Source organism: Myiozetetes cayanensis, unplaced genomic scaffold (assembly GCF_022539395.1).
Source record: "Myiozetetes cayanensis isolate MyiCay16 unplaced genomic scaffold, myiCay2020 scf2-11, whole genome shotgun sequence".
In the NCBI taxonomy this organism is placed as follows: Eukaryota; Metazoa; Chordata; class Aves; order Passeriformes; family Tyrannidae; genus Myiozetetes; species Myiozetetes cayanensis.
This window is the reverse complement of record NW_026087411.1, coordinates 32,841-53,428: the sequence shown is the minus strand read 5'-3', so window position 1 is coordinate 53,428 and position 20,588 is coordinate 32,841. Positions and strand designations below refer to the sequence as shown.

Below are 20,588 nucleotides of genomic sequence, written 5' to 3'. Positions count from 1 at the left end.
GATGTCCTGTATGGACTATGCAGTCAGGTATCTGATACTTTGTACTCTTGGGATCTTGTGGTGAAAAGGAGTCATCTTAATAATGGAAGAATAGTTTGAATTTGTTTCGTGTTTCATCTCTAGCCACTGTCAGTCCATAGGAAAGAGAAAGTTGTCTCTGAAAATGGGAGAGTTTGGCATCCCTAAGATGAAAACCAAATGTCAGAGAACTAAAAGATTTCTGCAAGGCACAACTCTGGAACACTCTGTAATATATGAGATGGTAATACTGGCATAGAGATATCCATGGGGTTACATGAATTGGAAAACTTTCTTTGTCAGCTCTACCAGCTGTGTTCTTCCAGCCAGGCTGGCTTTGCTGAGGCTGGGGGGCAGCTGTGGTCCCCTGCCCTCTGCCCCTGAGCAGGAGGACATTCCTGGCCAGTCAAGGGAGGACACTCGTGTCATTGCCTTCAAAAAGAAGTGAAGTCTTACCCCTAGAAAGCCTCGTGGCATCCCTTAAGACAGAGCTGTAGGAGAAAGACATTAGAGGCAGTTTTCTGTTTAAAAGATTATCAACTACATTAATATGTCCAAAATAAAAAGGAACAAAAAAGTTTGTTTATCTGGAATACCCTTGGTACACAAGTTTTTAAAGTGAGCTTTTCTTCCTGAGTATGTTAAAGAAAATATTACAACTCCTTATTTATCAGCTGTAGGGTGGGAATTCTGGAGGACCTTGAGTGGGCAAGGGATTTGCCTCAAAGTTCAGAGGTGGGCCAAGAAGACTTGAATACTTGCTATTTTAAAGACCTTATTAACACCATAAATCTGTACAATTTTGGGCTTGTAGTTTTGTGATCTCTGCCCCAGAGAAGTCAGTGTAATTGGTGTGCGTGGGTAAGGCCAAAATTAAAGATACTCAAGATAAACTTATTTAAATATCCCTGGTCTGTCAGTCGGTTGGACGCTTAGCAGGTGTTCGAGGACTTGTGGTCAGCAGCTACAGTGCTCTGACAGAGGGGAACAGTGTCCCTCCAAGTCCCTGCCTTGACTCTCAGGTGGAGGAAGACAATTCTTTTCTTTTTTTCGTGTTGTTTGTGTTCAGGAAGAACTTCCAAGTCTGTACATCTTGGGGGTTAGAGACGTTCTTAAACAACCGAGAAAATACCCACTTCTAGTGAATGTTTAAGAGCTTTTAATAATTCTCAGCTGAAATGAGCAGTCACCATTAGCAGTGTGTGGTGATTCATGATTTCTTTTAAAGTATGAATTAGATTGTTTTGTATGTTGTAATGTGAGCCCTCTGTGTTAGGATTTTATTTTGGCTAAATGGCTGCAAAAATTTGTTGAATAACGTTGCTGTTGACTGTGCCTGGCAAGCTCGAGAATCCCAAGTTTCCATGGGAACACTGAGCTTTGAGATGTTTTGGAAAGTGAGCACTGGACTGGAGCTGGATTTTTTAGCACCCACAAGAATACTCCCAAAAATTCATATATGAATTCCATTCTGAATAAGCTGATGAATGTGCCTTTAACATGTGTCAAAATGGAGTCTGGAGGAGTGAAATTTTTGATGAACCATCTACTTCAGAATAAAAAGAAAAATCTGTTTTTAATGAGAAGTAGGTGTAAGCATCTGCTGTCCCATCAGAAATGCCCACTCAGGTTCTCCCCCTCTGGCAAGCAGCAAGGCAGCTGCCTCACTCCACCAGTGCTCCGTCACTCTCCATGGCAGTTCCATTGACATAAGAACATTTATTGACCATACTCTGTCTTGGGTGTCCCTGAGGTGCAGGACCCAGCTGCATTCAGCCTCTCTAGCGCTGTAGTAGTTGGGGACAAACCTTTTGTCAAAGAAAAAAATGATACTTGTAGAAAATAGACAACTGTCAGCATTTAGCAACCTGCTTCTAGTCTGTGTTGAAAGGGGTTGTCTTTGTAGTGGGGTGATGAACCTCTAAATCTGTCTTTTACCTCCCAGCAATACAGTTACCAAACATGTGATGAAATCAGAGCATGTGCAGAAATGCCCTTTTTGGAGAAAAAAAGGACACAGACACAGAGTTTCATTGTCTCCATTGAGGTTTCTCAGTGGGTTTGAGGAAATCAGCCTGTAAAAGGGGCTCTGTAGTGGTAGGGAAAACAATGCAGTGATGATTAGAGGTCATCATCATGCTTCTCATGTTTATTGACCTCCCCTTAAACAGTTTCTATTCATTTCAGTAAAAACTTGCTCTTTCTCCTCTGCCCCTTTGCCCATACTTTCATGTTTCTTTCTGAAAGGCATCAATGCAAAGCTGTTTAATGGAAACCAGCGAAACGAGACAAAAGCTATCACTGGGGCCTTGGGTCTCTCTGCTGTTTAATAAAGTGAAAACACAAAGACCCAGCAGATCTCAGGGTGGGGCTGCATGAATTACTAAATGTGATCTAACGCTTCGCAAAGATGAAAGTAAATCCCTAAACACTTGAAAAAATCTAGGAAAAACTAGGCAGTTCAGCAATAGTTCTAGGGCTGAGCTGAAAATACTTTGGTTTAAAGAAAAAGTGGGACCAGTGAGGACATATTACAGGTTTGGAGCCATGGCGTTTAATTTCTCCTGGATACTTCTTCAGAGCTCATTAGCTGATTGCTTCACTGCTATTCATTATTTCCATGCCCCCTCTGAGAAGAGTGCGTTCTGCCACAGACAGTGACTCCCTGCTAAGTCACTGGTTTGTGTTGTTCAGTTTAGAGAGGCCAGGACCTGGATTTTGAGAGTCTGGTGCTGATGTGCACTGGTGCCCATGTGGACCTTTCAGCCCTGCCATGTTCATGGCACCTGTTACCTCCTGGAGATGGGGAGGGGAAATGGCTTTGCTGAGAAATTCCTAAGGTTTTTGCTGACAGCCAAGAATGGAGGGTTTGGATCTGTGTGCTGTCCTGGTGTTTTTAACAGTATGGTGTTGCTCCCCCTTTTCCCAACTCTCTCTGGCAGGTCTGGAATTTGGTGCCAGGGTATGTTGCGTTGCCAGTGTGAGGGGGCCTGTGTGTGGTCGGGGTCGAGCCTGGCCCTGGGCAGAGCTGTGCCCTCCACGCTGAGGGGGCAGAGGAGCAGTGTCTGTGCACAGTCCCTCCTGCTCCTGGTTTGCCCTGGCTCTGTGTAGCCATGGGAACGGGGTGCTCCAGCAGGCACCTGCCTCCCTCCTTGCGAGGCGCTCAGAAAATGTAGGTCGCCCTGGATGCATCCTGTCTTTATCTGTTTCTGCACTGAGTCAAAGCCCGGCCCACGTCACTTGGACAGCACAGAGCTGTCTCATTCGGCCGATGACTTCCCGGTGCCCGGCCATCCGTGCCATGGCAATGCTGTGCCGCCACAGCTCGCTGCTGCCCCGAGGGAACTTGGGCTCTGGGGGATCCTGTTTGAATGGGTTTTTTTAATTTCTCTGCAGCAGTGGAGTTTTAGGTAGGTTTGTCATGTAGTCAGAGTTGAGGAAAGCCCTGTACTTGGTTTCTGAGGTGGCCCCTGGCTGGGCCTGCCCTCCAGGGCAGCGGGGCTGTGGGGCAGCAGCAGGGAAGGTCACCTCGGCCATTCCCAGTGCTCTGGGAAGAAGGCAGGGGCTTCTACAGCATTACCTTTTCTTGTGAAAAGCTGCTTATTTTAGCTCACTAAAGCAAGTTTTAGTTCAGCTATGAAGACTGTTGTGGGAAGGTGAAGCACTACTGGACCAAGGTGAAAAATGTGCATTTCATCCTGTGTGATGGAACAGGTATTTCGAGTCAGGTACTTAAGCTCCTTTGATGCAGAGATTGCAATTATTCTCGGATGCTTTTTTGTTAGAATTGTAATTTTAAAATCATTCCTAATGTAATACTTAACTGGGCATTTGTAATCCTTTTACACGGGGCCATTTCATTTTCCTAATTTTTTAATGTCCTTCTGGGGAGGAAGAGTGTCTTTTAAGTACGTTGCCTGGCTAAAGACTTCCATAGCATCACTTGGAGCCGAACACAAGTAAATGATGCTGGGGCTGAGCCTTATTTTGAGTGTTGTGCCCATCACATTGTCCTCTGTTGCCATCGCACAGGCCACGTTCCAGCTCTGCCCACAGCAATCCCCTGTCCCCCGACTGCTGCCTTTGTTCCTGCTGGCTGTTGCAGGTGGATCAGGCTTCAGCCCATGCTGCCCTGCTTCTTTCCACCCCTGCACCAATCCTACTGCTCCCCCAGTGCCTGTGAGGACGGCGGGGGGCTGTGCTGAAGGAAGAAGCCACGAGACTCCTTGTTGGAATCTCAGGTTAACTTAGCTGGAAGCTGCCAAGCATCACAACCATCCTGTTGGCCTTTGCCACATGGGTCAAACAGCGCAGACTGGCCTGTCCTGGTGCTGGCTGCCTTCCTCCTTTTCACATGAACTAGCCTGGATTGGTCTCGGGGCTGCCTCTTTGCGAGCCTGACTTGATATGACATTAAATGTTTTGGTTGTGTTCCTGCTGGCCCAAACTCTAAACATCACTTTGTTTTGTTTGATTAAGAAGCAAACAAACAAGAAAAGCCCCACCAAAAAAACCCAAAGAACTTCAAGAAAGTAGCAGTTACTGTCCTTGTGTTCACTGATGGGGGGTAGCTGCCAGTGGTTTCATCTGCGAACAAACCTGGGTTTTAGCCAGATACTCCTTAGACTCTAACGCTTTACTCTGTCTTGCACTCAAGCCACTTCAGTAAAATTAGGGAGGACTCACAGCCAAACCCAGGTTTGTGACAGCAGTGAGGTCACTGCAGTAAATGCTCCAGTGTACAAGTCAGCGTGGGCTCAGCCTGGTCGGTGCTCTCAGCCCGGTGCTGGTGTTTGCTGAAGTCACCCATGGTGCTCTCGAGGAGGGCAGTGGTTTTGGTTCCATGCTCCCAGCCGCTGCAGCAGCTGCCGTTCCCTGCTCCTCCAGGAGGGCTACCAAGAGCGGAAGGGCAGTCTTTGAGTTCCTTACTCACCTCACCCCCCTTTTTGCCTTTTCTCTTGCACCTGATCCTACAAATGTGAAAACATGGGCGGGGAAGAATTGCCTTGTCACCCTTTAGGGTTGTGGTTGTGCCCTCTAATAAGCAGAATGCCATGAGAGACCACTTTGTACCTGCTCCCTGAATGTAGGTTGTGTCAGAGGTGGAGGACGTGCTCAACTTACAGGGATGATGATGGACAGGTTAGTGTTCTTGAGAGGCATTACAGTGTATTGGGGAAGGAAAACAGTGGCATGACCCACTGCAGATTAATGTGATTAGCAGATCAGAAATCCAGGCACCCACTATCCGTCGTATTTCTACAGGAATTGGCCACACAACTCTCTGGGGCCATTTCTGATCCTTCTTCCTACGACGCCCAATGCCTGCGAGCCATTTGCTTCCTTTATCTCTGTTCGTACAGCTGACATTGTGTCAGCAGCTGGTGCACCCTCTGCAAGATCAGGGTCTTTGCTGCATCCAGCAGAGTTGGAGACGTGGAATTTTGCTTACGTCTGTGGTCCTCGGGAGCATTTTGCAGTGTAAGAGTTTCAAAAAACCTAAGTTACATTTATTCATGTGACTGAGAAGTGACTGAGAAGCACAGAGACTATCCTAAGTGACAGTCTAGTGCCCATTCTTCAAGATAGTATCAAAGTAATTTGTGATGAAATTACCATCTCTAATCCTGAAAACAATGCACTTGAATTATTTTTGAGCTTGAAAAGTTTTCATGGATGAGATTTACCGTAATTACTGGCTTTTTGCAGCCAAACTGTAATTCTAGCAAGTTAGAATCTGGATGTTTGGTGGGTTGGGAGATTTACACCTGTTCCTTGAAAACTAAAACAAGAAAAAAACCTGGAGGGCATTTTTATTGCTGCTTTCCCTCTAGAAAAAAAAGTATTCTGGTCTCCTCCCATTATCTGAGTTTCTACAGGACTTCAACAACGAGCAGAGCTGGAGGATCTGTTGGTGATGTGCTTATAACTGGTTCCATAGGATTAAGACACTGATTTTCTACAACTGTTGTCCACTTCTCTCAGCTGTAGTTACTCACTGGAGCTGCACTGCTTGTAAAAGTAATCCTGTGGTGGTATGTGGCAGGTGTTACAAAGAGGTGGTTCCATCACTGAACTTTCAAGCAGTCCCCTCTGTTTGGACATGTCTGGTTTGTGCACATCCTGTGGGATGAAGGCCTTGCTCCTCTGCCTCTCTGTATCCCCGGCTCCATTCCTCTGCCACAGACCTGTTTGTGGGAGGGGGCGCAGGAGCAGCCCGGGCGGCCTTGGATGTGTCCATGGCAGTAAAGCAGAGTGGGCTGGGAGGCACTGCCTGGCTGTGGGGCTGTGCTCTCTCAGTACCTGACACGCTTTTCATCTGTTTGCCCCTGTGCCAGTGAGCATTCTCCTACCCAGTGGCAGGGTGTGCGTTGAGTGGGGACAGAGATCCTTCCCTCTGGGCAGTATGGACCAGGTTACTCCCAGGGGGGAGGACGGAGCTTTGCTGCATGGATGGGAGCCACACTGTGCCATCTGCCTCTCAGGGCAGAGATCAGGCCTCAGCACATTCTGTTTACAACACAGAAACATGGATTAAATGCTTCTGGAATGGAACTGAAGAGCTGATTGGTTCGGTGTCCTTTTGAGTCTTCTGTTCTCCCTTGGGTTTTGTTTGTTCCTATATGAAGTTTAGCAAGATTTACCACTGGGACCCAGGTGACATGGCAAAGCGTTTCAATCACAGAAAACAGCTCCTTTCCCGTTTTTCAGAACACCAGATTTTAGAAATTACTCTTCCAGGGTTTGAGTTTTCACAGAACACAATGATAAAAAAAGCCTTGCATTGTGCAATGGGGGAAAAAAAGGAAGGCAAAAATATTTCAGTGTGGCTTTGCAATGTCCAGCAAGTTTTTTAAAAAGCAGTCTTAACAGTGATGATAAAACGTTGGCAGCTTTTCATAGTTGGTAAGAACTTTTGGATAAATATGATCTTTCATATTAAATCCCAGACAGCTCCATAAGTTCTTGCAAGAGCACTTTATTTTTTTGAGAAGTATATGCCAAACCAAACCTGAGATGCCTTGGGACTCTGCCGTTCGGTCCTGCCTGACGGTCTCCAGACTCAGCCTTTTCTCTCCTCTTTTGCAGGCCGTGTACATGTTTTATGCCTTGGCGATCGTCTGCGATGATTTCTTTGTCCCTTCGCTGGAAAAGATTTGCGAAGTAAGTATGAGAAGATGTTCCTTCTGCTTGTGAGGGCCTCAGGGTGTGGTGATGGTGTATTTACTGTTGTCCTACAGTGTCCCTCGTGTTGCTTGTTTAGTTGCTCAGTATGGCCTGTGTGCGTTGGCTGACAGGCTCTCCAGGTGCTCCAACCATTCACACTGTGGTAGTTGCTGTTGCTTCCTTTGTGTGTCTTTTTAGATGTCTCTGCAGAAACACCAGACCCCACCCTTATCTGACTCAAAGTAAAACCTGTGGTGATTTACCCCAGTAGAAGTCGCAGACCTTGTACTTTGTGCTCAGAGGCCTGAGTCTCACACCATGTGTTGTGCGGGTGTAAGTTGTAAAGCAACTGGGACAGCTAGGTCAGCTGTAAAGAAGCTTATGAATGCTTCCAGCAATTGCAAGGGACTCTGTCCCTCTTTTGCTAAGGTTGGCATGCTGAAATTTTAGAAGACAAGGAGTACATTTTAGCCTAAATCAGGTCAGACAGCTACAAAGAGAACACAGACCATGTGCCCACAGCGACTGCGAGCCCTCTCTGTAGTCAGTTCCAGGCAATGAAATCTTCGCATGTAGAAATATGGTTTGGTCTTGGCAGTGAGATGTCTGTGTCATCTGGGGGAGAGCCTGCCCGTGTTCCTGGCCATGAGTGTCACTCGTCAGGGCACGGGCTGTGCCTAGCCCTGGGAGAGGTGTCGGCAATGGCAGGAGAAGTCATCTGTGCTGACAGCTCTGATGGAAGTCATCTCTAAACTAACCTGATATTTGTAGTTCAGTTCCCTACTGTGAGAGCCTTTTTCGCACCTGGGCCCTAGAAGGCAGTTTTCATTTGCCTAGATCATTGCGTTTTGGTTATTTGTTATCTTCTCAATGGTACATAACAATTCCTCGTGTGCTTTAGTGGTTCTGAACCATTCTGTTACCCAGCACTGCCAATAAGATGATAATAACAAGTTCTATTTAATTGTGTGTGAAGGAGAAGGCTTTGCAATTGAACATCAGATCTGGACTACTTGTGTTTAAAGTTACTGTTAGGTGAAAGGTGCTATGTCACTATAGATTATCAAAATAGGTCATATAAATGGATCAGACTTTTACTGTTCCTGTTGCTCCTGTTTGATTCTCTCCCAAAAGTTTTTTCTCACCCCATAGGTGACCTTTGGGGGCATTCAAGTCCTTTTGTGTAGATTATGCGTAATTAAACCCTTCTGTAATTAAATGATAGCAAAAGAAATGTGCAGTCCTGTTTCCTGGTCCAACTGCTTTTGATTTCATTAGTCCAGAATGGCTTGTCTGCAGAACATCCAGCTTTCCATGGTTGTCCTTGATGTGAGCACTCAGGAATGCATGGGAAAAGGCACGGGGCACTTTGCAAAGGCTGATTGTCTTTGCTTTCAGAAGACACCGTGAGTTGCAGCAGCTCTTGTAGGGTGGCTGTCTCCACAGTGCCATATCTCATCCTTCAGAAGAACCTGGCCTTTGGGAAATCTGCTTCTGGTCTCATGAACTCCTCCTTCCCCAGTGGGTTTGATCCTGTTTAAAATAATTTCCCATAAAGCTGTGTTTAATCTGGTTCCACAAGCTTTTATAGCACTGCAACAATGCCATGGTCTTCTGCTTTAAAAGTATTCCTGGTGAGGGCACATCCTGTCCTTTCACCTTGTCCCCAAAACTTACATACAAAGTGTTCTCGGTGTATGGTGAGTGGATAGACTTACCTTCCCTTAGGGGCCAGGATTACCCTTGTGGGATCTTCAATCCAGATAAGGCTGGTGGGAGGATTTCTGCAGTCTTGTCTCTGTGCAAAGGTGATGATAAAGTTGCAGAGAAGCCCTGCAGCACTGCAGAGGGACGAGGGGAGAGGGAGGTTACCTCTCTGCTGCCAGGCTGGGGGCGCTGCCTCCTGGAGCCAGCTCTGCCGGGGATGCCTCCCACCACCCTGGGTTCATCCTCATACTGTCGGTCTTCCCTGTGCTCACAGCTGCTGACTCGCACCCCAGCTTGGTGCAGTAACAGCTCAGAGCTGGTGGCTGTTTGGGGGGCTGGTTTTAGCTCCGTGTTGAACGGGGGAAGGTGCCAGTGAGGCACATGGTCCTCAGCAGCCTTGTGGCGTCTGCTGAGCAGCCACTGGTGCAGATGGAACAGACAACATCAAGAGCGTAATTAACCAATTGAATCTTTGGAAGCAGCATATGTTGATGAAGTTTTTATAGAACAGTGGATCCTTTCCCTTCCAGAAGCCCCTGTTTTAGACAGTCCATGGGTACTGCTGGGGGAGGACAGGTGTAGGAGGTAAGTGATGGTGATCCCAGAGAAAGGGGGTGAGGTGAAGGTAAATGACCAAAGCTTAAGTGATGCCAGGGAAGGTGGCTGGGGGTGAACCAAAACTGAGCTGCAGCCCTGCCCTTTATGGGCCGAAGTGGCTAAGGTGTGTATTGCTGGGATTGTGGAGCAGACAGAGTGGTGAAGCTGCTGGAGTGCTGTCTAGAGTGCTGCCCTTCCTGTTCTCTGTAAAGGGCAGCACAAGCACAACCTGCCCTCTCTGCCAGGAGATGCTGACTTACGTAACCAGTGCCTGTGATGACTTTTCCCCTGTACTTAACCTTTGTTAACATAAACCTTTACACGAGTTTCCACTCTGGGCAGACAGTTTGACGTTTGCAGTGGAGTCCCTTCAGCTGCTCAGTGTTGTAACCAGTGTCTCTGTTTCTCTGCAGCGCTTGCATCTTAGCGAAGATGTGGCTGGGGCAACTTTCATGGCAGCGGGAAGCTCCGCTCCTGAGCTGTTTACATCTGTCATAGGTAACTAACCTGCTACTGCTTCCCCAAACCTTCACCTTGCCCTGGCTGCTTTTCAGAGTTGAAATGGGATTGCTACGTGCCTGTGACATTTGTTGCAATGCCGGGCCCTTCCCTCGTGGGCTCAGGTAGGACTAATTGCGGGGAGTCCTCGCTAGGTGAAGTCCTTCCACAGCCGTAAGCTGAGAGGGGCCTGAGGTCAGTGTTTATAAAAAGGTGCTGTTCCGTGCAGTTTTACTCATCCACATCTCTGTTGGCAGGGGATCGTCAGGGCAGCGGCTGGGAGGGTATGGAGGGCTCTCCATCACCAAGGAGAACTAGCTCTCAGCTTAGGTACTTTCTCTGGGAGACACTCCTGTTTCAGTCACAGCTGTCAGATGCAGAGCATAAGTTAATTCACGCAAAGCTGTGTGCTCTGCAGAGAGGTCTGATTACACAAGCAAAGCCATAACATTTGGGAACTTAAATTAGGGCTGTATTTCAGTTCAGGGGAGTGCAGTAGCAGGGTGAAAATAAAACCAGGTTCCTTCAGGCAACTTAGAAAAACTCTAATAGTCAGATCATTATCCCGCTATGGTGTAATCCAGATGCATGTCACTTGACAGGTGAGTGCTTCTGTGTTTCTGAGAAAAGGATAAAGTTGGAAAACATACCTAAACTGCACTGGCCAGATAAATACTGTCGGAACCTTAAAAGCAAGTGATGAATTTAAACAGACAGACAGCTCGCAGGAGATGGAGTGTTATTTTTAGACTGGCTTCCTAAGGAAAGGATTTTGTGCAGCACTGTGATGCATGTGTCTGTCAGTTCATCTCCCTCACCTTTAACCTCATTGGCCAATTTTAACCAAACTTGACAGAAGAGCTCTGAAAAGAGCCCCTCTGAAAGAGCCCCTCTGAAAAAAGCATAACTCATCCTGAGAGGCATCATTCAGCTTGGAAGTAACTAATGGCCAGACAGCTCTGAATCAGCTCCAGCTTCTACTGAAGCTCATCCCTACTGAAACCTTTTGGGATAGGGATACGAGGAGTACTGGGGAAGGAATGTCTTACGGGAGACAGTTTCCTGCAAATTAGTGTCCAACCAGATGCTGCCACAGAACTTGCAGTGTTTATGATGAGTATTGCCATAATATTGGATCACAAGACCAGGAGGCTGGTAACTTAGACATGACTAAGGTACTTGGTTTCCATCAGACAATCTATCCAGGTCCCCTCAGAAAGCAAGTCTCTGCAGGTTGCCCTATTAAATATAAGAAAAAGCGGCAGAACCGGTGCCTGCCTTTAGATTTATTAATGGGGTTGTGAGGTCTACAGTTTTATTGTGAAAAAATTCTGTTCTTTCCAATTTACACAGCTTCTCTTGAACTTGTTTTTCAGGTGTTTTTATCACAAAAGGAGACGTAGGCGTTGGAACCATTGTAGGCTCGGCTGTATTTAACATTCTCTGTATTATTGGCGTGTGTGGGCTTTTTGCAGGACAGGTAAGAGCATTTAATGATTCCTAACAGTTCTTACCGCACCCTGTGCTGTGAAATCAGATGCCAGGTTCACAATCTTGCCACAAATTTCTCTGGCTTTGTTCTTTTTAATAGGGCCCTGTGCTGTTTCTCTTGCACTTTTGAAATGAAAAGCAGAACAGCAAACGTCAACGCTGGCGTTTTAAGCTGCCCAAGACGTGGGTGGTCAAAGGAATAAAAGTTGATTATTTAACACCTCCTCTTGGTAGCTGTTGAAACCCACACGATGATGGCTGTATTGGGCCCTTTTAGGCCGAAGGAGCCGGGAGGTGTCAGTGCTTCTGGCGGGTAAATCAGGGTGGGGAACCCTGCGGGGCAACTCCAGGGAAAGATGGTGCTCCTGGAGCAGCTCCAAACATGCTGCCTTTGTGCAAGATAGCTTGGGGTGCATGTGGGTGATTGGCAGGGCTTGGGAAGTTGTGTGATTAAGATACAGTTTTGCCTGTGGTTTGTCTGGTTGGTTGTATCCATAGACCCAGAGTGGGCTGTGTGGGAACAGACCTCTGGGGGTCTCTGATCCAAAGCGCTCACACCCTGCCTCCTCCAGTTCTGAGCAGGGCTCATTTCAAAGCTGGATCAGGTTGCTCAGAGTCTGGTGCAGGAAGTTTTGAATACTTCCACAGATGCTCCAATGTTTTTCCTCCTTAGCTGTCAGGTGATCAGTTCCTAGTGCCGTTTCTGACTGTTTTCCACCGTGTCAAACTGCTTATGACAACACAAGCTATTAATCTGAAATGAAAGTAATTAAGTTTTGAGATCTGAGCTGCATTCTGAATTGCAGACATGATTGACTGTATAATTAAATATCTGAATCTGCATTCACCTTTGCACTTGCCAACTTGCCCAGTATTTTACAACCTCATAAATGTTGTTTGACACGTTATTGTGCAGACTTACTTGTGAAGAGGAGAAGCAGGGTGACGTTATCAACACAGGACAGTTGGGTAATTAGCTCTGGGAGAAGAGCTGGGACTTGTATAACTTGGTCAGTATGAGAAAGCATGCAGAGAGATGGGGCTTTCCTGGGAAAGCTTGTGATCCAATTTTATTTTTTCATTAGCAGTGAACTTTTACAGGATGAAGGTGAACATTTTCGCTGTGAGGAGGCTTCAGGATAAGGCCACTATAATACCTTTTAACCATCTAAATGTTCTTATTTGCATGGGAACATCTGTAGCTTCCAGCTACAGATGCTCGAGGTGTTAGTGGCTCTGCTGTAACTCTATGAAAGCCCAGCTGACTGAGGTCAATTTTTAATGACCAAAACCTTCCCGGGGCATGAAGCTGTGTTCCCCAAAGGTGTCATCAGTACGACTTTCTGCTCAGGCTGCTTTTTTCAAGCAAATGAAGGTGATTAACTGTTTAGCACAGTGGCAGAGGAACCAATTGTTCTGATTTTTAGTCTCCACAGTGTAGACTGCATGCCTCAAAACCTGCTAAAAATACTGGCTCCAGATCACAGCTTTCGGTGGAAAAGGCTTGCTAGAGTTTGGGGGTTGACAGAGAATGTCAGTCTTCTTGAGAGACCGTTTTGAGGCAGGAGATGGTTCTGAAGGATGGAACACAGCTCAGGTGCTCTCGGAAACGCCTTCAGCTTGCAGGCGTGGTAGCGTTCAGGAGTCCAGGGTGAGGACTGGCTGCTGGGAGTCATCCCAAGTGTGGTCTGCGTGTCTCTTTCGAGCCAAGAGCTGAGAGTCTGACTGATGTGTCCCAGCTTTGTTTTCCTTGACTCTAGGGGTGATGTGGGTATGGTTTGGTCAGGTCACTTAACACCTGTTTGCCGCAGTTTAACCCTCAGAGGGTGGGTGAGAACTGGAATGGTTGATTTGGAACTGTGATTTTAATGAGCAAATAAGAAACCTCAGTGTCAATAATTACAATATTCTAGATAAACTCTGGTTTGCTTTACTATTTATATTTTTTCCCACTCCAAATCTTTCACCAAAAAGTTGTTCCCTTTTGTTGTTGTGATTCATCTCTTTGTTTTGTGTTAATGTTAACAGGAATTTGGTTTTATTATCAACAGCGTCTCTATAGAGGCACTAACATAGGTGCTAAATTTGTTTGGTGGTTGCATTTCTGTTCAGCTGGGGACCTGGATCTCAGTGCTGAGTTGCCAGGTGAGCCTGGAGTCTGGTCATTGGTCGAAGCTGCCTGCTGTGCTCCAGGGCTTTTTCTTTGGACTCAGACCTGTAGGGGTCAGCAGCTGGAGCCCTCAGGTTTTCAGGTGTACTGTCCATGGAATGGGAATGCCAGAGCTCAGACCTGCAGGGGCTCTCCGCAGCATTGCCATCAGCACTCTTTTAGAAAGCCTTCTTTTGGTTTGGTTTTCATGGCTTTTTGACTGGTAAATGGTTGAATTGTAAAATACTGACCAACTCTCTCTGGGATATGTTTTATTTTTAAATTAGGTTGTAGTTCATGCATGCTGTGTTTGGATGTATTATTCTTTGGTTTAAGAGAATACTGGGTTTGGTTACCTTGAATAGAAAAAGAAACAAACCCACAGCCCCAAAAAGCTGGGATGTATTTGCGTGAGCACCCACTCCCAATTGTTTATTCTTCTAAGCCTTTAATGGCTGCAAGTGCCCACTTTTCAGAATAAATCAGAATAGACGTCCCACTGCTGGAACAGGAGAAGGGGAGTGTGATGCCCACACCTCTGTATGGCACTGCACACCTAAAAAAGACTTTAAAAGAGCATTGTTAGGGTTGAAAGTCAAACACCAAAAAGTTAGAAAATAGCAGCATTAGGGTTCCCTGTGCACTGTAATTTGCCCCCCCAGTGTGTGTTCATTATTATCCAGCCTTTAATTACAGGGTCCCCTGCCGAGTTCGCCTCCGGGGTCCCTGCCTCCCTCAGGCACAGAATGGACTTTGCTCACTTAATGAGAAGCTATTCAGGATTTTGTTTTCTCTTTATTGTTCACTCTGTGCCCTTCTGCCTTATTTACCAGGCTCTATTCAAGCCCTGTTTCAGAGGCAGAATTATTAATTTCCTCTTGAACGTCTGCCGATCTCATCGCTATTGTATCTGAGCAGTTGATGAGCAATTAATTAATTTTCCCCAAACCTCTGTGAGATGAAGGGATGTTTTAAAGATGGGGAAACAAAGCACAGAGAGATTAAATAGAAAAGAATAACTTGTCATTTTAGGGGCCAATTAGAGCTGGCACAGGCCTGTTCTTTCCCTGTCGCATAGCATCCTGTGGCACACTCTTTGATCCTGGCTTCAGGTGCTGCTCCTGCTGCTCCATGCTCCACAGGGATTTCCTTGCTGAGCTGGCCTTGGTTTGAGTGGCCATGTCAGTGTCCACACAGCCCACACAGTGGCCATTTCTTGAGGCTTGAGAGAAAAAAAGCTTGCACTGGCCAGATTCTTCCCCAGGATCATGGATCTACCCCTAGCTCTCTCTTGAGCATCCGGCTTTCCCACAGTGGTCTCGATCCCTGCTCCTCTGCCCACACCTCTGCTCTGTGTCTCCTTGCCTGACTTCTCCTGGCTAATGTTTTCCTAGCACACCTGCTGGTGTAGTGCAGGTTGGATGTGCCTACAGCTGTTTCCTAACTTGTCTGTACACCTGGGACACCAGCGTGGCTCCCTTCTGCTGCTAAATCACACAACCCAAATGTTGTTTCTTTAGTTGCTGTGTCTGCTTTGCTTCCTTCTGGCTCAGGGGGAACGAGGAAGCCAGAGAAGGCTGTGAGATGAAATGGTAGCAGGTGCTTCAGACACGAGTTCAGCAGCATTCTCGGGGACATGTGGGATAACAGGGGGAGACGCTGGCATGGACACCGCTGTCTTTGTTGGCGTGGATTGTATCAGGTTTTCTCTGTGCTTGCAGAGCAGCTGTGTGTGTGGAACTCGACCTCAGCCTGGTGTCCTCCCAAGCCTCCGTCACTCTGTCCTGTCTCCTTGCACGCTCATGTTTGTGCTTCCCAAATTCTCCCCTCCTTCCACTGCCCTCTCTCCATCCTTGGTGGCAAGGACACGGGGTTCTCGGAAGCAGTCCTTGCTTAATTTGGCTCTCGTTCAAGCCAGCACAAGCAGAGCTTGTTTGGTTTTGGACATTTCCCCGTCCAGATTCGTCTCAGTTTTGCAGCTCTGCTGCTCTACCCTGCACACTGTCCTGTCTTTGTCTGTCCTCACCCAGCACTGACCCGCCTTTTGCAGTGTTGCAGACGAGGATGGAGGAGGAGAAGTGCTTAAGGGAGAGAACATAGCCACGAGTTGCAAGTCATCCGAGTCCAGCATTAAACTGTAATTTTGAATCTGCACGGCTTGATCTGTTAATTAGTATTTACCTGCTGCATTTTTCATTAGAGTTCAACTTTTTCTATTTTACCTTTTCACATGAAAATACAGGCTGCTCTGGTTGGAGCAGGGGACCAAGAATGCTGGGTTGTGCTACAGATGTTCTTCCCGTTATTTGTTCTGTCAAGGGGTCTAGTAGGTGGCAAGGCATCATTCCTCAATATACTGAGTGAAGAAGGACTATCCAGACTGTCTGATCTGCCTCCTTCTGCTTCAGAGGGATTCTTTTACCTGAGGAAATAAACTAAATTCAGAAGGTTCTCTCCTCTGTTCAGGTCAGGAAACCCTTGTGCCAGCTGAGTCGCCTCTGGGAATCATCTGCTGCCCTGCACTCTGGGTTATGCCAGTGGGAAAACACGCCTGAGAAACAGGTGTGTTACACAGTGACAAGGAAACTAAACAGAGTTTAATAGCCCGGTGGAACACTGCTTAATGAAGGGCCTGGGACTTGTGTGATCTCTTGTACCCCACTTCTGCCACACAGCCAGCTTGCATGCATCTTAATCTTTTAAGCTTTAATTTCACTCACAACTCAGACGGCAGTCGTTACTGACCTTTGGGTGAGTGATTGCATTCATGTGCGTTTTTATTTTCTTCTCCTGGGCTGTGGAGGAGTTTTAGGAGGGGAGAGTCGAAATGCTGTTGCTATTTGTTCATTGATCTGTGAGCAAAAGTGGAAAACATGTAAAACCCTGGAGAAGTAGTTAAGGAGGACTTAATGTCAGCTGTTGGGACTGTCCACTGCTCTCGTGGCCCAAGGCACAATGGGGTTTGGTGCTGGCAGCATTTTATAGTGACTGTGGGCCTGCTCTTTCACTGACGGGTGTGTTGCAGACAAGGGGCAGACTACTAAGACAGAACGAGTCCTAGAAGCCGAGGCAGTGGTCCTTGGGAACATAGGGCTGCTGGGATGGCTGTGATGCGTGAAACCCCCGGTATGGGAAAACCAGAAGGACAATGCTGGCAGTGTCCTTCCCGCTGTCCTGTGGAACGTCAGGTGATCAGTAAATGGTGCAGCCAGGGCAGAAAGGTGTCAGTGGAGTTTCAGGATAGAGAGGCACCATTAATTCAGAGGTGCTGCCCAAGGGTCCTCAGCGCCGAGAGGCTGCAGCCTTTCTGTAGGTCGTGGTCAGAACAAACAGGGGCCTCCCAGCCACCAGGCCAGCAGCAGGAGTTACCTGCTGCCTCGGCTCCTGTCCTGCTGCTGCCTAGGCAGGCAGTGGGTGGGCTCCTCGGGCCACCCTTTGTGTGCTGTCAGAGCCATATCTGCTGTAGGCAGTGGAACGCTCCCTTTCCCTGGGCTTTCCTGCTGGGATGTTTGGCACAGACAGACAACAGAGTGATAATGCAAATCGGATCCTTTCTGGCTTCCTTTAACACAAGTGGGGTTATCTTAGGAATTAGGGGCTTCTGGATTTACTGCAAATTTGTAGCCACTGTGTGAGCCAACATGGTTTGCATGCAGCATGTTTGGGAACAGGAAAGGTGTCCGTCCTCTTTGTCAGTGTCATGCCTTGTCTCCGTGGTGCTGCTGATCCACAGCATCGACCTGTGTGTGGTGAATAATCTCTGTCAGAGGTTCCTGTTAAACCATAACCCTTTGGGTCTCTTTTGGGAGAGCTCTGATGAGCTTGGCAAGCATTTTGCCATTCCTGAAGTAGCTGTCTTTCCCAGAACTGGACTAACAGCATGCGTGAAATTGGTGCCAGTTCAGTGCTAGTGGCTGATAAATGCATAACATGAAGGTCCAGGACTGGTCTGGCCATCATAGAAACTGCTGTGATTTTTTTTATATTAGCATTTCAACACCCTGATAGCAGAGTTGCATTCAATAGTGGGATACAAATAGGGAAGAAAATCAGAAGAGTTGAAAATGGATTCATATCAGTCTAGTTCCTAATTGCCATGAAACACTGTCACCATTTGAGGTTGAGTTTTCTCTCTCAAAATTCACACACAGATCAATACTGTGGATGTACCATTGGTAGGACTTTTTCTTAAAAGTCATTTGTAGCATGAAAGCAAGGGAAATCACAAAATCTGGGGTTTATTACTGGCAAGGACTGACCAGTCTGAAGAGACTGGGACATATTTGACCTGTGCACACTGGCCTGCCTACAGCTATCCTTGAATTCTGTTGCAGATCCTAAAGTTCAGCAGACATCTGCAGAATGCAGGTCTCGGAGTCCTGCTGGGAATCTGAGCTAAAGAGACATGCTGGTCCCAGTAACTCAGGGATGATTACAAGTACCAGTTGAGCAGGGAAATATTTTTGGCTTTGTCCTGAGGTTTGGAGGGTGTCCACTGTTTCCATTCTGAGAATGTCACAGAGACAGATTGCTGCCGCAGTGATGAAAATATCCAGAGCTGCTTAAAAAAAGCAAATATTCTTGGAGAAATAATGAGAATAAATTGAGCTGGTGTGCAATGTACAAACTGAGAGCTGGAGTGACAGCTGAACTCTGCAGAGAACGGTGAACCAGAGGTAAAATTAGGGGGCTGGTAATTGGAAGGAAGCTTTCCTCACAATGAGTCCGTTAGATCCCTGCTGCTTTAACTGTCTGACAGAGCCGTATCTTTTAAGGCCTGGATTTTGTTTTGGTCTGACCTGAGTTTGTTTGGTGTTTTGCTGAGGTTGGGAGTGGTGGGGTATGGTCAGAGCCTCGAGGAAGCCTGAATGCTGCATCATGGGACACTGGGGTCTTTGGCCAAGATTATGGTCCGGTGACTGAGCTGGATACTCCTCGTGTCCTGGGATATCGGGCTGTGACAGTGGGGTAGAGAGGGAGGAGTCTCTGGCTGCTCCCCAGCCTTGGTCCAGGATGTCCTGCTGCAATGTCAGTCGAGCACAGGGGCCTCTGGCTGCCTGCTAGCTTTCCTGGAGTGCTTTCCATGCAGGAATCTGTCTAAACTGTCTGCTGTGGCAGTGGTTCAGTGTGCCAGGAGGGGATGTGGGATTGGGACTCCTGCTGTGCTATGGGATGGCCCATCGTGTGTTCTCCTGGCAGAGGGGCAGCCAGCCTGGCTGGCCCTTCCCCTGCACCATGGGACTGTCCCAGAGGGAGGAGGAGGCAGTTCCTCCAGCATGGAGAGCTCTCCCATCGCTGCAGTTTCTCAGGCCTCTGCAGCTCTCTGACCCCAGCTCCTCAGGCATCCAGAGGTGTTTAGACCTTGCTCTTAGCAATGTTTCTGTTCCCTCCAGGGACTTTAAAGTGGAATGAGTGTGATTGACTCACAAGTTCATGTTGAAGTCTAGTGGGTGATCAGTGTAGGACCAGTAAGGGAGAAAAGGGTATCCTGGGGTCTCTACTGCATTGGATTTGCAGCTAATGATTATTAGGTGGTGATGGACTGATTGGCTCATTGCAGGAAGGATGTAACAGTGCCTAAAACAAGGCAGGTTTTGTGAAAATTACTGTGCAGGTCCTGATGGCCAGGCCGTTCCTCTCTTCCTACACACTGCTAGAAGATGGCAGTAATTATCTTAAGTAATTCCTTCCTGCCTTATCTTCATTACAAATGCTACAGGACTGATGCACTTAGGAGGGAGAGAGAAAGTGTGTGCTGAATATTAAACAGGCAGTTGCTGTTTCCCACCTTCTGTTTGGTCATGCCCTTTCCAACAGCACAAAGCCTGCAGCCTCTGGATCACAGGCATCCCTCCCCTTCCACCCGCCCTCCACTGTGTCCTGGTGGCTGAGCACTGCCAGATGCTGCGGCTGCCCGGGATGGGGAGCGCTCCCTCTGGAGTGGGCAGGGACACTGCCATCCCTCCTGGCAGGGTGACAGGGGACTGTGACCCCCACACGGGCGACTCTTACAGAGCAAGAGAGGGAGATTTGGTTGAGGTGAAATGACCTCAGAGAAGGTGTGAGAGGCATGGGAACAGTATCCTCAAAAGGCCACCAGTGTAGAAGGATGTGGCCAGAAGTCTTCTGTGATTTTTAAGTGCCACCATTTGTAAGAATTGCAAGAATCTTTTTTCCTGTCTCTTTTACATATGTATCTCCTGAATTGCTGTGACTTCAGATTTGAATGAACCTTAGGCTGGATTTAACTGAGTAAAAGACAGTGGAACCTGTTAAATTTTACCTGAGCACAGTGAAGTAGATTTTCTTCTTATTTCTTTCTAGCACTGACACAGATGACAAAGTGCTTGTACCTTTGATTTTGCAAATAAAGTACAGCTCTATCTTTAATGGCAATGTCTGGCAAACTAGGGTCCATCCTTGTAGGCAGGTTTTGCTCTGTCTACTCAAGTAATTTCCCTCTCTCTCAGATAGCTGGTGGAGAAAGTGTCTTGGTCGTCTCATGGAGGATATTTTAATTTTCTACTTGGCTTGGCTGAGCAGCTGTGACTTCAGGATGATTGGTTGGATTTGGATAAGGTCATTAAGAGTCTATAATGATGTTTCTTGCTAGGACATCTGCCACTTATATTCATGCAGAGCAAGTAAAATTAAACCTCAACTAACATCACGGTTATTACCAACGCAGTTAATGCCAACAATAATGCTATCAATAGGTGAAGATTTCACAGAGGACTGTAGGTAAGAACCTCTTGAAACTCTGACCCCTCTGGAGAAATGGTGGGCAGTGTGAGCCCAGCAGGCTCTCTTTAAGCAAATCCTGGTTGGGTTGTTCCCGGGGTTGTGTTTGGACAGAAGAGGGAGTAGGATCCACACAGTACCACTGCGGCATCCAAGAGCTGTGCATGTGTTGCGCCTGGCTGGGAGAGCAGCACAATGTGTGTGTGTGTCCTGAAGCTTC

The 20,588-nt window shown here is 47.2% G+C and overlaps 1 protein-coding gene across 11 annotated transcripts in view; it reads left to right on the top strand.

The window, feature by feature from the left end:
* The window catches only part of SLC24A3 (solute carrier family 24 member 3), a 134,426-nt gene that overhangs the window by 89,771 nt on the left and 24,067 nt on the right, over positions 1 to 20,588 (top strand). For all 11 annotated transcript variants that reach the window (XM_050315765.1, XM_050315762.1, XM_050315761.1 and 8 more), the window contains 3 exons: positions 7,108 to 7,182; positions 9,903 to 9,987; positions 11,364 to 11,467. In XM_050315765.1, the coding sequence (XP_050171722.1) occupies positions 7,108 to 7,182; positions 9,903 to 9,987; positions 11,364 to 11,467 (264 nt within the window). The remainder of the gene's footprint in view (positions 1 to 7,107; positions 7,183 to 9,902; positions 9,988 to 11,363; positions 11,468 to 20,588) is intronic.